Raw genomic sequence first — 14,698 nt, 5'->3', positions numbered from 1 at the left:
TCCGACGGTCAAGCACCCTTTCCTTTAGAAGTTTTAAAAATTCCCTTGAATCAAACGAACATCAACCCTTCAAAGAATTTATTGCGTTCATGCTTTGTTTTACTTTAATTATTCTTCCAGTTATGAGCGAGTAGATGATCAGCAATTGATAAGATTTTCCCGGGATGTAAAAGGTTGTACAAGCTAGAAAATCAAAGAACGAAGATATAGACTTCATTGTTGGACCCGAATCGTAAATTTTTATTTTTGCTGATAATACAAGGTAAAAAAATAAAAATAAAAACAATTAATATAGGTTATCCCTCGCTCTGGTCAAAGAGCCAAAAAGAATATGCAAAAACAAAAATTCCAAAACGGTGATTGTAGAGCTCTCCCATGCATCTTAATTCACCTTAGCACTCTTCATGCTCCAGGCATCTAAAGTCTGTACTGTAATAGCCTCAGTCCCGTTGTTGAATGCATACAAATGAGCCTTGTCGAAGACGGCTTTAGTTGGATAAACCCTGGATGAAATGCAGGTCTTCCCTCCGGCCCCGAAGCTCTCTACCACTGAGTGATCAATCTGCGCCAACAAGGAATCCACAAACGAATGAATGATTCATCATAACATCATGGAAAGGAAATCAATATACAGGAGGCGGAGGCCTGCTGACTAGGCAAATAGTAAAAGGGTAGAAAAAGAACTGCAACCATACCAAGCTCCTAAGAGACAGCTTTTTATCAGTCAAATCCACATCTACAAATCCTGCAAATGAGGGTCTGTACAACTCCTTCTTTAAGGATGACCTGAGACGCGATAAGGGAGTGGAAAGTTGTTCAATCAATGTATAATTAAAGCATTAGTTTTAGAGAAGTCAAAAAAGAGAGAGAGTAGAATTATTTGCCAACTAAAGAAAGTTGACTTGTAAAATATCTAGCCAACCTCGTAGCGTCAGAGCACATGAGAACAACATGCTTGCCAGCGTCTTTGAAAATTCTGAAAATTACAGGAGTGTATTCTTGCAGGTCTTCAGTGGCAAGCGTCGCGAGACCAAATGGTCCGAGACCGCCCCGAACAAACGAACCTCTTTTGCTGCAAACATCTTGAGCATCAAGTTTTCTCCATTTTGGATCAAATGGCTCTGCCAAGTCCAAGCTGCGGAAAGAGAACGTCACTTCCACATCGGCCTGTGCAGGAGTTATTCCTGTAACTTCAACGCGGTCGCCCTTCTTCAGCAGCTGATTGCTCAGACGGACATGTGCCCCTCTCAAAGTATCCAATTCCTTAACTGGCCATTGCAGCAATTGTTTCCCATTTGGATCGAGCGTGATTGTTCGTGGAATCAACTGATCAATTGAAGACAAATTAGTTAAAAATATATGAAACAACATTAGATCATCAACACGAGTATTACTCGACTGGACGGGGTATAAAAGAATACCTATAGTCCAGCAATATATAAATGATTCTTGGAGTAAAATCTAACACTAATATTTAGAATATGTACCTGAATGCCTGCCCAACCCTTTTTGATATCGTCCTTGGCGGTGTCAGACTCATTAGCCCAACCCCACAAAATCCTCCGGTTCTTGCTTGGGTCAAAGAATGATTTGGAAGCATAAAAGTTGCCATAATCATATCTCAGCCCCTTCCAGTTATCTGGGGATGTATTGTCGGGAACGTACCTATCTTCTGCGGGGTAATATTTACCAAGGGTGTAGTACTCAAATCTTGTGGCATCAAGACTAACCTTCAAGACGTGCTTTACATTTTGTCCCAATACAGAAGTGTCCAACCCATTTGTTCCTGATTTGGCTACAGGGTAGAAGTCCGGGCATTCCCAATTGCCAGTCCCAGCAGACTGATGGATGGGATTTGCAGCCTTTTTCCACTTCATGAAGTCTCTGCTCTTGTACAAAAATGCAATTCCTGTATCCTTCCGTCTACCACCTATCAAGATTCTCCATTCCCCATCTCGGCCCAACCAGGCTGTGGTTGGGTCACGGAATGCTGTTTTGTTCACGCCGGCTTCGGAGACGATCAGTGGGTTGTTATCGGGTTTGACCCACTTGCGCAGATATGGATCGGAGAGGTTGGCTGGCACGGCGTAGTTCTGGACTTGGGTATTGTTCTTATCCACGATACCGGTGTAAAGGATGACCGGCTTGTTGCCTGGAAGAACTGTTGCAGAGCCTGACCAGCAGCCGTACTTGTCAAAGGGTTTTGAAGGGAAGATTGCAGGTTCCAATGGAGTCCAGTTGATCAAGTCAGTCGACACTGAATGGGCCCAGACAATGTTTCCCCATACAGCTCCTTTGGGATTGTATTGGTAGAAAAGATGGTAGACGCCATTATAATACATAGGACCTGTCATCAGCGTTGAGATGAAAATTAGTTTTTAAACCATCAAAAAGGAAAGGTTTTAAAAAGGCGTGGTTTTTGAGAGTGCTCACCATTTGGATCTGCCCTCCAGTCATTTTATGGTCCCGCATGGACATGTAAACAAAGGGTTCAGCCCATTAGTAGTTAGTAGAAGAAACCAATTGGACTAGGCACGCCCAGAAATTCTCTAAGTGTTAAAAAAAAAAAAAGCAACAAAAAAAAAGCAAGAAACGTGCATGATTGTATTATTCAGTAGTATTTTACGAAACATTCATACATATGTAAATGCAGTCTTGATTAGGTACTTTATGCTGGATTTGGATTATCCTAAACATGTGGATAATGGCGTCGTGGATGACATGTTCCGCTCAACTTTCTTTTTCGCTTTTTCTAATATTTTTCTGCCCTATATCAGATTGAGCAATTGGAATGAATGACCATATCAGGAAACCGTTTTGGGAGCAGAATGTCTACGCCAGCACAGCATAACCAAGAATGTTGGATTGGATTGAGACTCTGGCTGCCTATCCTATTCCATCATCCACTAAAACCTTTTCAAATTCCTTAAATTAACAATAATATCAATGGCATAAATGGTATGTGAATTTTCTAATGTTAGCCAAAACAATTACTTGAAGGGTGAGAGTCAACTCTTTCAGCTTTCTTGCTTGTTCTCTCTCTTTTTTTTTTTTTTTTGAAATAGTGTGAATATCAATAAAGCAGAATATATAAGATGATCGACATTGTGAGGTTGCATGCATTGTGTGTAAACTTGTAATGATGCCCAAGAGAGAACGTTAAAAATTGTAGCAAACCACAAAAAATTATGAGGAAAATTACCGTTAATCCAATGCTTCTTGGGTTGAAAGTGGTAGCCGGTTCTATGCACTTGCTCTACTTTGATGGCGGAAAGAGACTGATAATGAAGATAAACATTGTGGGAGGCTTCAACACCATTATAAGAAATTAAAAAGGATAACATGAATACTGGCAAAGCCCAAAGAAACTTGTTATGGAGCTCCATTGGACTTTGACAGTTGATACTATCTTTACAAAAAAAAAGATACAATATATATGTACAAATAAGAACAATTGATGCTATTCGATAGGCAGTGTGTTTGGTATTTAAAGGGAGATGGGAGAGAAAACAGACGAGAGAGAGATGGGAGAGATTTTAGGATTTTGAATGGTTAATTAGTGCACTTTTGAGTATTTATAGATCAGAAAAAAATTGACCGCAAGAACATCATCTATATAGATCAGAAAATTACTTATGGATGGGAATGATTGAGAAATAACTGCGAAATTAACCTGCGGCCGTTTTGTAAGCGTCCAATAGTTTTGATCTCTTTTTCCATTTTTAACTACCTGTTTTATTCTATTTTTGACCAGGAAATAATCGCGGTTGGTGTCTTGAGTTCGGCCAAAATAAAACGTGGGGTCTGACGACAGGAAAACCGAATGAAGAGAAAAGAAAGAAATCATCTTTGCTTCTTGAAAAGCAAAAATAAAATGGGAGGAGAAAGAGATCCCAACCAGTTCACGTCATCTGCACAACGTCCTGCATTGTTAGAACTTTTTCGGCTCCAGCAATTTTCTCACGTTCATTCTTCATTTCATACTTCTCTATGGACGCTTTGAAAATTAAGTACATGAATAATCGTGGCTAAAATGTCCATCAAGGACCCTGGTAAAAGCAAACACTTTGTACTAACAGCTATTCGTGCAAGTGGAAGAAATTTGTAACTTTGAAGTATAAGTTTTCAGGTTTGAAATCTATAGGAATTGAGTTCTTTAGTGCTTTGTTTTTATTACCCGTAGGCACGCTATGTTATTTTCCATAGTTGAAAAATATAATCATCGTTTCATACTCTTTGAAATCACAATCCAACACTAACATTTCTGAATTTCAAAACAAATTTTGAGTTTCTTTTTGGCTTACCTATCCTTTTATTGGTTATATGTTATACAGTTAGTTGGTATTCTACCTTTTCAAATCAATATTGCATATTTGTAACATTTTATTAATTTTTAAATTATAACAAATATAATTTGTAGGACTTATGTCATGTGCTTCAGGACTTTTGCTACCCTTGAGTAACGAAAATGCCTAGCCCAACATTTTCACCTTTTAGAGTACCGGTTGGATTGCAATTTTTCGCAAAAAATATTTTACATTTTCTATGAATATATTTTGCAATCTCCTTTTTACTTCACATATATTAAATCGTTACAATATATTTTTCTACAAAAAACTTTTAAAAATAACAATCTAAACTGGGAATATCTTATTTGTAAATTTGCCTTACACAGTATTGAAGGTTATTGGTCAACGTTCAAATCCTTGTATGGGAAAATTCGGTATTATTCCTTTAATATGTATCTCTTAATGGTAATGGTGGCTTATATTTTAAATTTTTGAAATGATTAAAATTTAAGAATAAAAAACATTTATTTCATAATCCAATAATAATCTAACTTGAGAGTATGACACCTAAAAAATACTACTGTATCATCTCCTCTTTATGTAGCATGTTGCAATGTCCTCTGACTAAAGCTATGGGAAGTTTTTTTTTTTTTTTTTTTATAAGTGAGATGACTCGAATTTGAGATTTCTTTTTACAACCCTTTCCGTTTTACTATTCAACTCAATTCTTGTCGCGAAAGCTAAGAGAAGGTTAAGAATTAATTGAAGCTATAAATGAATTTTACCATTTCTTATGTCAAAACTTTGTTATTGAAAAATGAATTATCAAGCAGAATAAATAGTTGATTTTTAAAATTTAAAGACTATGCTAAACTAGAGCTAAAGTTAGAAGGCTGAATGCCACAATTATGCAGAAGAGCAGAAAAGGTCAAAAGGCTTGTAAATTAATCTTCTTGAATGGAAGAAAGGGATCCCTTCACTGAAGTTGAAATGACAAAAGTTGCATGCCTTTATCACTAAAATGGCATTTTCCTTCTGAAGAATTCGTCCGAAATCTGCAATTCTTTTTTTCTGCAGGTTTCTTCACTAAAATGCGTATACCCCCACAGCTACGAATCACAAAAGGATCTTTCGGTCTTTATCTTCACATATATGATGCATTCTTGGAAGGGTAAGCCAAGCCATTTGGAGGCCGAAAAACGATACCCACCATAGCCATTTGGAGACCTCTCAAGTCTGGAGATAAAGATTGGACAAATACCGAAATCACTATAATGGTCCTCCACGGGCTTTTCCCTAAAGTGAAGAAACTCTACCCTCTGCAGTCGAAAAGAGCCTCAAAACACATTTGTCTCAGGCACATTCCCAGTTTCCCACTACCTGCCCTATATGCATCTATCTACATACACGCATTCTTGTAATGATCTTGCACGTTTCGGGCCTCTGGGGCAGGTTAGAAAAAGATGTGAGGTAGGTGCATTTTCATAAAGATCAAACAACAAATGAGTACGACAACATTAAGCGCCCATTTCAGCGTTCCACAACCGACATTGTAACCTCCTCCACTGACTTGCTTCGAGTTTTTGGGGTTTAGTACTAGTATCTTTTCTTTTTTTTCCCCCTTCATTGAAAAGTTCTAGACTCGACCAGGAAGAAACATGAATCCAGAAATGGTCTTGATTTCCATTGGAATTGGTCCTCGATTTTTATTTCTTTCATTTCCACGTAGCCTCTCATAAAATTTAGAACATATCTGAGCCCAGTAATAGATTTGCCTTCGCGAGCCACGTCTCCCCACTTCAGACCTTTCGAGCAACTTAAAATTCGGTTAAGGTCTTTACTGACTGCTGAGGGATTTTTAATTTTTTTTCAATAAAAAAGATTGAAATATTAGCTACACCATCAGTTTCTCATTTTACCTTGGATTTGTTTATGCTTCAAATTGCGACTTTTGCAAATTGGTGGACAAAATAACGGGACATGTGAATTTCCACTACTTACAAGATATGTAAAGCCTTTTGTTTGAAATACAAATTGGTACTCTGGGGGGTGCCAAAGAATGAATGCGGGCTCTTGACGTCAGAGTCTTTCATGTATCGGGAAGTTCAGGGAAAATGCGACTGCATCAACTGTACAGGAAAAGTTAAGTTAGGCTGCATTATGCAGCCCACTAAGTCAAGGTGCAGCATAGCCAATTACTATTATATTTAATTAATATCATCAGTTCAATGTTGAAATGTTTCTTAGTTCAAGAATCAAGACTAGACCAGTGAATTGTGTACCGCATTTGCAAATGCAGCATAGCTAATGCTTAGAGTTACCGGTGCACACATATACAGGCACTGAGTCCATTCAGCAATTAAAAGAGTATGGACTTTTACAACTTTGCTTATTTGGGGGAGTAATAACATGCCAAAGCTTCTGTACATATCACTTCAATCAGGAGTAGTAATTCCTTGTAGATTCCAAAGACACTGACCTATTAAGGATAGCGAATATTAGGTCAACTATGATAAGAAATTAGTGTACATGAGCAAGGCTTAACCAGGCTTTTGATACTAGACTCTTGCAAATATTTTTTAGCAGTAAAAATTAACCTTGTGTACCTGGAAGATAGTATAGCTTAAGCCAAGATAGTCCAGAGCAGGTATGAAGAGATATGCTGACTGTGTGTTCTGTTGGTGGAAGAAACATGTAGAGCGGAGTCGGATGATGATATCAGCACATGGTGCTTTTAACTTGTGCTTTTTGGAAGACAATTAAGAAAGTATGGAGCCAAACTGATCCAAACTGAAGTTGAGACGCATATGGGCTCAACAGTTCAAAATCAATTAGCAGGCCTGCCAGTTAAGGACCACAAGATAGAGAAAGTCAAACAAGCTAGCATCCATGGTAGCAAAACTGCGCATTATCGGCAGTGGCAGAAGCTGTACATGGACTGCCAATTCCAATAGGCCATCAGATCTGTACAAGCTGTCCAAATTTTCTGTTCCAATTACCATTTCTCATGCAATATAATCACAAAGAATGGCATTCTAATAATGGATTTGTTTAGTTGTAGCACTATGGATGAGGGTAAGATACACAGATGGGAGAAAACTCACCTCACCAAGGTGGAAACAGCATTAATAGAGCTGTTAAACATAACTAGTAGCTCAAAAACTCGTTAGACCTCGACTCGTTAGTTGTGGTAAACGAGCCGAGCTCGAGTTAGAAATGTGCTCGTTTAATTACTCGACTCGTTTGGTAGCTGGGTAGCTCGTTAAAACTTGTTAATAAAAGGCATATTTGCCATTTTATAAATCAAAATATAACAAATCTAATTAGGGTTCTCACTTCTCGCTTCTCCAGCTCTGTATAATTTTTCCTCTTCTTCTTCGATTTCGCGGCTTCGCCTCTATGCCTCTCCGTCACAACCAAGTGGAGGTTTATTTCGCGGCTTCAACCCCACAGTCCACCATCTCCTCCTCTCTACCTCTCCGTCACACCCCACTTATCTATTAGAAATTTTGCACCAAAAAGGCCTTCATTTTTTCACTGCTATTACCAGTCACGGCTGCATCTTTAGCTCAGTCTATTTGGTTACCTCCAGCTCCAGTCACCTCCAGCAAAAATCACCGCAAGCATTCAAGTAACCGCTGACCAATCCAATTTGACTAATTTCGCCGAACCATCGTCAATTTTGGTAAGGAAAAATACCTATTATTACTTTGTTGGCGAGGTGCTTTAATTCTTGATGAATTTCGAAAATTCAATGAATCAGGTTGGATGGTTCTTGCTTAACATTTTTTTTTTTTTGTTCTATAACAACACCTCCCACAAAAATCGAAAAACAAAAACGCTCCCCTTCTTTCTTCTCTTTTCTATGTGATTTCCCCTCCCTACACATCGCCAAATGAGGAGGCTCTTTACGTGTCGAAATTGGGATCAAAAAACAAAATCCCTTGTAGAAAATCCAAAAATATGACCCGGGTCTTTGGTGCTTTCCTCGAATAATTGTTAAACAAGCCGTTAGAGATTGCCTCAAGGCAATCCTGCAAAGCCCACAGAAATAAGCAGTGTACGCAGAGTAGTGTGCGGGACTTTTTTCCTTGGAAAGAAAGGGGAAAAAAAAGAGGAAAATCTTTTAGCAGCAGAAAGCTGCTTAACATAGCGCCTAGAGAGACAAAAATGACACCAACCACCTAAACTCAACACATGGGGCACAGAGAGATCTGCCAAACTCAACATCCCCGATTTTTATATGTAGCCATAGGAAGCAAGAATAATAGTAGTGATCAAATTCAATGCCAATAAAAAAACACAAACTTGGAATTATTATAAAAATAATAAGGTAATTGCCAATATAATAATGTAATGTTTTCTTTACTGGACTAGTAAATTTCTGATATGGTAATGTTTTGCTTTAGTCAACCAGTTTAGATTTTTGTAGTACCCTTGATATATTTTTTTTAGTGTCTAAGTAGCAATAGCAATATACCATATTTTGTTGTTGTGTTCTTCTTTATGTTCTTTTTGTTAGACTTCATGGATGTTGTTAGACTTCACGGATATTGAAGTCTTTGTTGATGTCTTCTTCTTTGAATTTCAAATTTTGGAGCACATGAACTTATCTAAGTTTTAAGGCTATGACCTGTTAATTAAGTTTTTAAATATTGATATAGAAAGACATAAACAAAGTTATTAATTAAATTTTAAATTCATATAGTGTATACTCAACTACTGACACTATTAACAATATTTGTGAAAGGTTGTTTGACATATTTGAGTGCAATTATACACCTGTTTTTATCTGCTTTCTTTTTCTTTCTTTTTTGAATCATGCTAACAGTAAAATTGATTGGTTTTTTCCCTTTCAAAAAACATGGATGTATAGCCCTCTATTTCATTCACTCAAAAAATCATCATTAAGTCCTATTATGGAGGTTGAAAATGAAGTTGCCGATCAAGAACTTGAGGTGGAGGAAAATGCTGATGAGTTGAGCGAAGAAAAGTTGGATTTAGATATGTTTAGGGATGGCAATGGGGGCGGGTGCCCGTGGGGGGCTAATGGAAAGGGGGTTGGGACGGGGGGAATTTTTTTCCCCCCACTTAGAAACGGGGCGGGGGAGTGTAACCCTGCCCCGCCACCCGCTTTAAAAAAATAAATATATAAAATATACATGTATATAATTATATATAATATATAATTTAATTAGTTACAAACTTATGATAATGATATTATTAGTTATATGTATTATATAATGTCTATTAGTATATATAATATAATTGATATTATTAATTATACTAATAATTATATATGTGTACTAATACAAATTATTAATTGGTTATACTAAATTTACTAATACATTTATACTAAATCCCTAATTACACTTAATACAATAACATTTTTTTCTTAAAAAAAGCACAAGCACAATAATGAATTAGTGATTGTATTTGTGCCAAAAGTGAAAACTTGACTACTTTAGTTATATTTATTTCATCATGTTGGATTGTATTCAAATAATTTTTATTTGATTGATTTTATAAGTTTCAATTGTAAAATTACAATGAATAATAATTTGATGATGTGTTGATATTTTAGTACTTGATTATTTGCTAAAATTCAATCATAATAAAATTATATAAAATCCCCCGCCCCAACCCCATCCCCACCCCGTTGCCATCCCTAGATATGTTAGAGCAGTCGAATGAAGGAGCAAAATCATTTGAAAAAAAACAAAGGAAAAAGAAGTCAACAATATTAAAGGATATAAAAATAGTAAAGCAGACCGATGGAACAATGAAAATGCAGTGCAATCACTGCAAAGAACTGTTTGCCAAAAGTGTATCTGGAACCACTTCTCAACACAAGCGTCACCTAAAAAATTGTCTACAAAAGAAGCTAGCTCTTGGGGAAGAAAATCGAAAAAGGCAACAAGTCTTATCCTTCATTGAAGGACCCTCGGATGGTATAACTTCTATAACTAATTTTTTCTATGGTCATGCCAAGGTCCGAGACTTAGCAACTCATATGGTTCTTGTATATGAATATCCTTTTTCTATGCTGGACCATGTTGTTTTTAACAAATTTATGAAAGTTGAATCCCCGTTTTATAAAAAGATTAACCGGCAAACAGTAAAGAAAGATTGTGTGACTGCTTACATGCTTATAAAGAGAAGGTTAAGAAATATATTAAAAGTGAAAACAGGGTTAGTATAACTACAGATTTCAAATTTCAACAGGGTTAGTACATAGAGTGTCCCACAAGAGTCTGTATACAATCCTCAAATTTCAAATTTTCACAACAGACGCCATTTTTGCATCCATGTATGGTCACAAACAAAGTATTCTATGTAGGGTGACGGAGAAGTCATCCCACCAACGTGGAAACAGCAATCACCAGTAATCTCCACAAGAACAAGCACCTCCTTAAAATGATGAAATCTATTTGCATCTCGCATTATAACTATCCTATTTGCCACTAATGAAACATATTTAGTAAATGTGTGACAATCACCACAAACCCTTATGTTCTTTGTAATTCTAATAGGGCTTCCCTAAAGAGTCGCAAAGAGACCAAATGTGATAGCCAACTTTTCGCTGTGTGTGTATAAGATTCCTCGCTTACATTCCTCGTCAACATCAATGAACACATAATTCGTGTGGGGAACATAGCCAGCCAGCTCTAATTTATTGCACAAACATTTTAGCTTGTCGTATATCTCCTTCGACTGAGGATGAGAATGGTCTCAACAGTAAATTGATGGATTTTGTTATCCACTTCAATGCATGTCCAACCAGGAACTTTTTTCAATCTCTGATGGATTTTCTTATCAACATTAAAATAACGTCAACCCTTCAAATAATTTATTGCGTTCATGCTTTGTTTTACTTTCATTACTCTTCAAGTTATGAGCGAGTAGATGATCAACAATTGATAAGATTTCCTCGGGATGTAAAAGGTTGTACAAGCTAGAAAATCAAAGAACAAAGACATAGACTTCATAGTTGGACGCGAATCGTAAATTTTTATTTTTGCTGATAATACAAGGTAAAAAAATAAAAAAAAAACAATTAATATAGGTTATCCCTCGCTCTGGTCAAAGAGCCCAAAAGCATATGCAAAAACAAAAATTCCAAAATGGTGATTGTAGAGCTCTCCCATGCATCTTAATTCACCTTAGCAGTCTTCATGCTCCAGGCATCTAAAGTCTCTACTGTAATAGCCTCAGTCCCGTTGTTGAATGCATACAAATGAGCCTTGTCGGAGACGGCTTTAGTTGGATAAACCCTGGATGAAATGCAGGTCTTCCCTCCGGCCCCGAAGCTCTCTACCACTGAGTGATCAATCTGCGCCAACAAGGAATCCACAAACGAATGAATGATTCATCATAACATCATGGAAAGGAAATCAATATACAGCAGGCGGAGGCCTGCTGACTAGGCAAATAGTAAAAGGGTAGAAAAAGAACTGCAACCATACCAAGCTCCTAAGAGACAGCTTTTTATCAGTCAGATCCACATCTACAAATCCTGCAAATGAGGGTCTGTACAACTCCTTCTTTAAGGATGACCTGAGACGCGATAAGGGAGTGGAAAGTTGTTCAATCAATGTATAATTAAAGCATTAGTTTTAGAGAAGTCAAAAAAGAGCGAGAGTAGAATTATTTGCCAACTAAAGAAAGTTGACTTGTAAAATATCTAGCCAACCTCGTAGCGTCAGAGCACATGAGAACAACATGCTTGCCAGCGTCTTTGAAAATTCTGAAAAATACAGGAGTGTATTCTTGCAGGTCTTCAGTGGCAAGCGTCACGAGACCAAATGGTCCGAGACCGCCCTGAACAAACGAACCTCTTTTGCTGCAAACATCTTGAGCATCAAGTTTTTTCCATTTTGGATCAAATGGCTCTGCCAAGTCCAAGCTGCGGAAAGAGAACGTCACTTCCACATCGGCCTGCAACAGGATTTATGAATCAGTGTAGAAGATTTCATGCATTCCAATATTCACCTAATTTTTTCCCATGTCTTGTTGTTTTGGGGGGAAATGAGGACAAACCTGTGCAGGAGTTATTCCTGTAACTCCAACGAGGTCGCCCTTCTTCAGCAGCTGATTGCTCAGACGGACATGTGCCCCCCTCAAAGTATCCAATTCCTTAACTGGCCATTGAAGCAATTGTTTCCCAATTGGATCGAGCGTGATTGTTCGTGGAATCAACTGATCAATTGAAGACAAATTAGTCAAAAATATGTGAAACAACATTAGATTATCAATACGAGTATTACTCGACTGGACGGGGTATAAAAGAATACCTATAGTCCAGCAATATATAAATGATTCTTGGAGTAAAATCTAATACTAATATTTAGAATATGTACCTGAATGCCTGCCCAACCCTTTTTGATATCGTCCTTGGCGGCGTCGGACTCATTAGCCCAACCCCACAAAACCCTCCGGTTCTTGCTTGGGTCGAAGAATGATTTGGACGCATAAAAGTTGCCATAATCATATCTCAGCCCTTTCCAGTTATCTGGGGACGTATTGTCGGGTACGTACCTATCTTCTGCGGGGTAATATTTACCAAGGGTGTAGTACTCAAATCTCGTGGCATCAAGACTAACCTTCAAGGCGTGCTTTACATTTTGTCCCAATACAGAAGTGTCCAACCCATTTGTTCCTGATTTGGCTACAGGGTAGAAGTCCGGGCATTCCCAATTGCCAGTCCCAGCAGACTGATGGATGGGATTTGCAGCCTTTTTCCACTTCATGAAGTCTCTGCTCTTGTACAAAAATGCAATTCCTGTATCCTTCCGTCTGCCACCCATCAAGATTCTCCATTCCCCATCTCGGCCCAACCAGGCTGTGGTTGGGTCACGGAATGCTGTTTTGTTCACGCCGGCTTCGGAGACGATCAGTGGGTTGTTATCGGGTTTGACCCACTTGCGCAGATATGGATCGGAGAGGTTGGCTGGCACGGCGTAGTTCTGGACTTGGGTATTGTTCTTATCCACGATACCGGTGTAAAGGATGACCGGCTTGTTGCCTGGAAGAACTGTTGCAGAGCCTGACCAGCAGCCGTACTTGTCAAAGGGTTTTGAAGGGAAGATTGCAGGTTCCAATGGAGTCCAGTTGATCAAGTCAGTCGACACTGAATGGGCCCAGACAATGTTTCCCCATACAGCTCCTTTGGGATTGTATTGGTAGAAAAGATGGTAGACGCCATTATAATACATAGGACCTGTCATCAGCGTTGAGATGAAAATTAGTTTTTAAACCATCAAAAAGGAAAGGTTTTAAAAAGGCGTGGTTTTTGAGAGTGCTCACCATTTGGATCTGCCCTCCAGTCATTTTATGGTCCCGCATGGACATGTAAACAAAGGGTTCAGACCATTAGTAGTTAGTAGAAGAAACCAATTGGACTGGGCACGCCCAGAAATTCTCTAAGTGTAAAAAAAGAAAGCAACCCAAAAAAAAAAAAAAAGAAAGCAAGAAACGTGCATGATTGTATTATTCAGTAGTATTTTACGAAACCTTCATACATATGTGAATGCAGTCTGGGTTAGATACTTTATGCTGGATTTGGATTATCCTAAACATGTGGATAATGGCGTCGTCGATGCTAGGATGACATGTTCCGCTCAACTTTCTTTTTCGCTTTTTCTAATATTTTTCTGCCCTATATCAGATTGAGCAATTGGAATGAACGACCACATCAGGAAATCTTTCTGGGAGCAGAATGTCTACGCCAGCATAGCACAACCAAGAATGTTGGGTTGGATTGAGACTCTGGCTGCCTATCCTATTCCATCATCCACTAAAACCTTTTCAAATTCCTTGACTATAGGATAATGGTATGTGAATTTTCTAATGTTAGCCAAAAGATTGTCATATAAACAATTACTTGAAGGGTGAGAGTCAACTCTTTCAGCTTTCTTGCTTGTTCTCTCTCTCTCTTTTTTTTTTTTTTTTTTTTTTTTGAAATAGTGTGAATATCAATAAAGCAGAATATATCATGTGAGGTTGCATGCATTGTGTGTAAACTTGTAATGATGCCCAAGAGAGAACGTTAAAAATTGTAGCAAACCACAAAAAATTATGAGGAAAATTACCGTTAATCCAATGCTTCTTGGGTTGAAAGTGGTAGCCGGTTCTATGCACTTGCTCTACTTTGATGGCGGAAAGAGACTGATAATGAAGATAAACATTGTGGGAGGCTTCAACACCATTATAAGAAATTAAAAAGGATAACATGAATACTGGCAAAGCCCAAAGAAACTTGTTATGGAGCTCCATTGGACTTTGACAGTTGATACTATCTTTACAAAAAAAAGATACAATATATATGTACAAATAAGAACAATTGATGCTATTCGATAGGCAGTGTGTTTGGTATTTAAAGGGAGATGGGAGAGAAAACAGACGAGAGA

At 37.9% G+C, this 14,698-nt stretch overlaps 2 protein-coding genes across 2 annotated transcripts; both read right to left on the bottom strand.

Moving 5' to 3' along the window:
• Positions 1–189: 189 nt before the first annotated feature.
• LOC113695374 (beta-fructofuranosidase, insoluble isoenzyme 1-like) lies at positions 190–3,480 on the bottom strand. The gene is made up of 6 exons (XM_027214453.2): positions 3,203–3,480; positions 2,434–2,442; positions 1,488–2,347; positions 923–1,326; positions 696–786; positions 190–562 (listed from the first exon to the last, which is right to left on the bottom strand). The coding sequence occupies exons 1-6, from the start codon at positions 3,384–3,386 to the stop codon at positions 383–385; spliced, it is 1,728 nt and encodes a 575-aa protein (XP_027070254.1). The 5' UTR covers positions 3,387–3,480; the 3' UTR covers positions 190–382.
• Positions 3,481–11,299: 7,819 nt separating this feature from the next.
• LOC113697414 (beta-fructofuranosidase, insoluble isoenzyme 1-like) lies at positions 11,300–14,617 on the bottom strand. Its single transcript, XM_027217018.2, has 7 exons — positions 14,381–14,617; positions 13,596–13,604; positions 12,650–13,509; positions 12,330–12,488; positions 11,983–12,227; positions 11,756–11,846; positions 11,300–11,622 (listed from the first exon to the last, which is right to left on the bottom strand). Exons 1-7 carry the CDS (start codon positions 14,562–14,564, stop codon positions 11,443–11,445), a joined length of 1,728 nt encoding a protein of 575 aa, XP_027072819.1. The 5' UTR covers positions 14,565–14,617; the 3' UTR covers positions 11,300–11,442.
• Positions 14,618–14,698: the final 81 nt, after the last annotated feature.

This window comes from Coffea arabica, chromosome 6e (genome assembly GCF_036785885.1).
Source record: "Coffea arabica cultivar ET-39 chromosome 6e, Coffea Arabica ET-39 HiFi, whole genome shotgun sequence".
Taxonomy (NCBI): Eukaryota; Viridiplantae; Streptophyta; class Magnoliopsida; order Gentianales; family Rubiaceae; genus Coffea; species Coffea arabica.
Note: the sequence above shows the minus strand (reverse complement) of the source record. Positions and strands in the feature narration are given on the sequence as shown.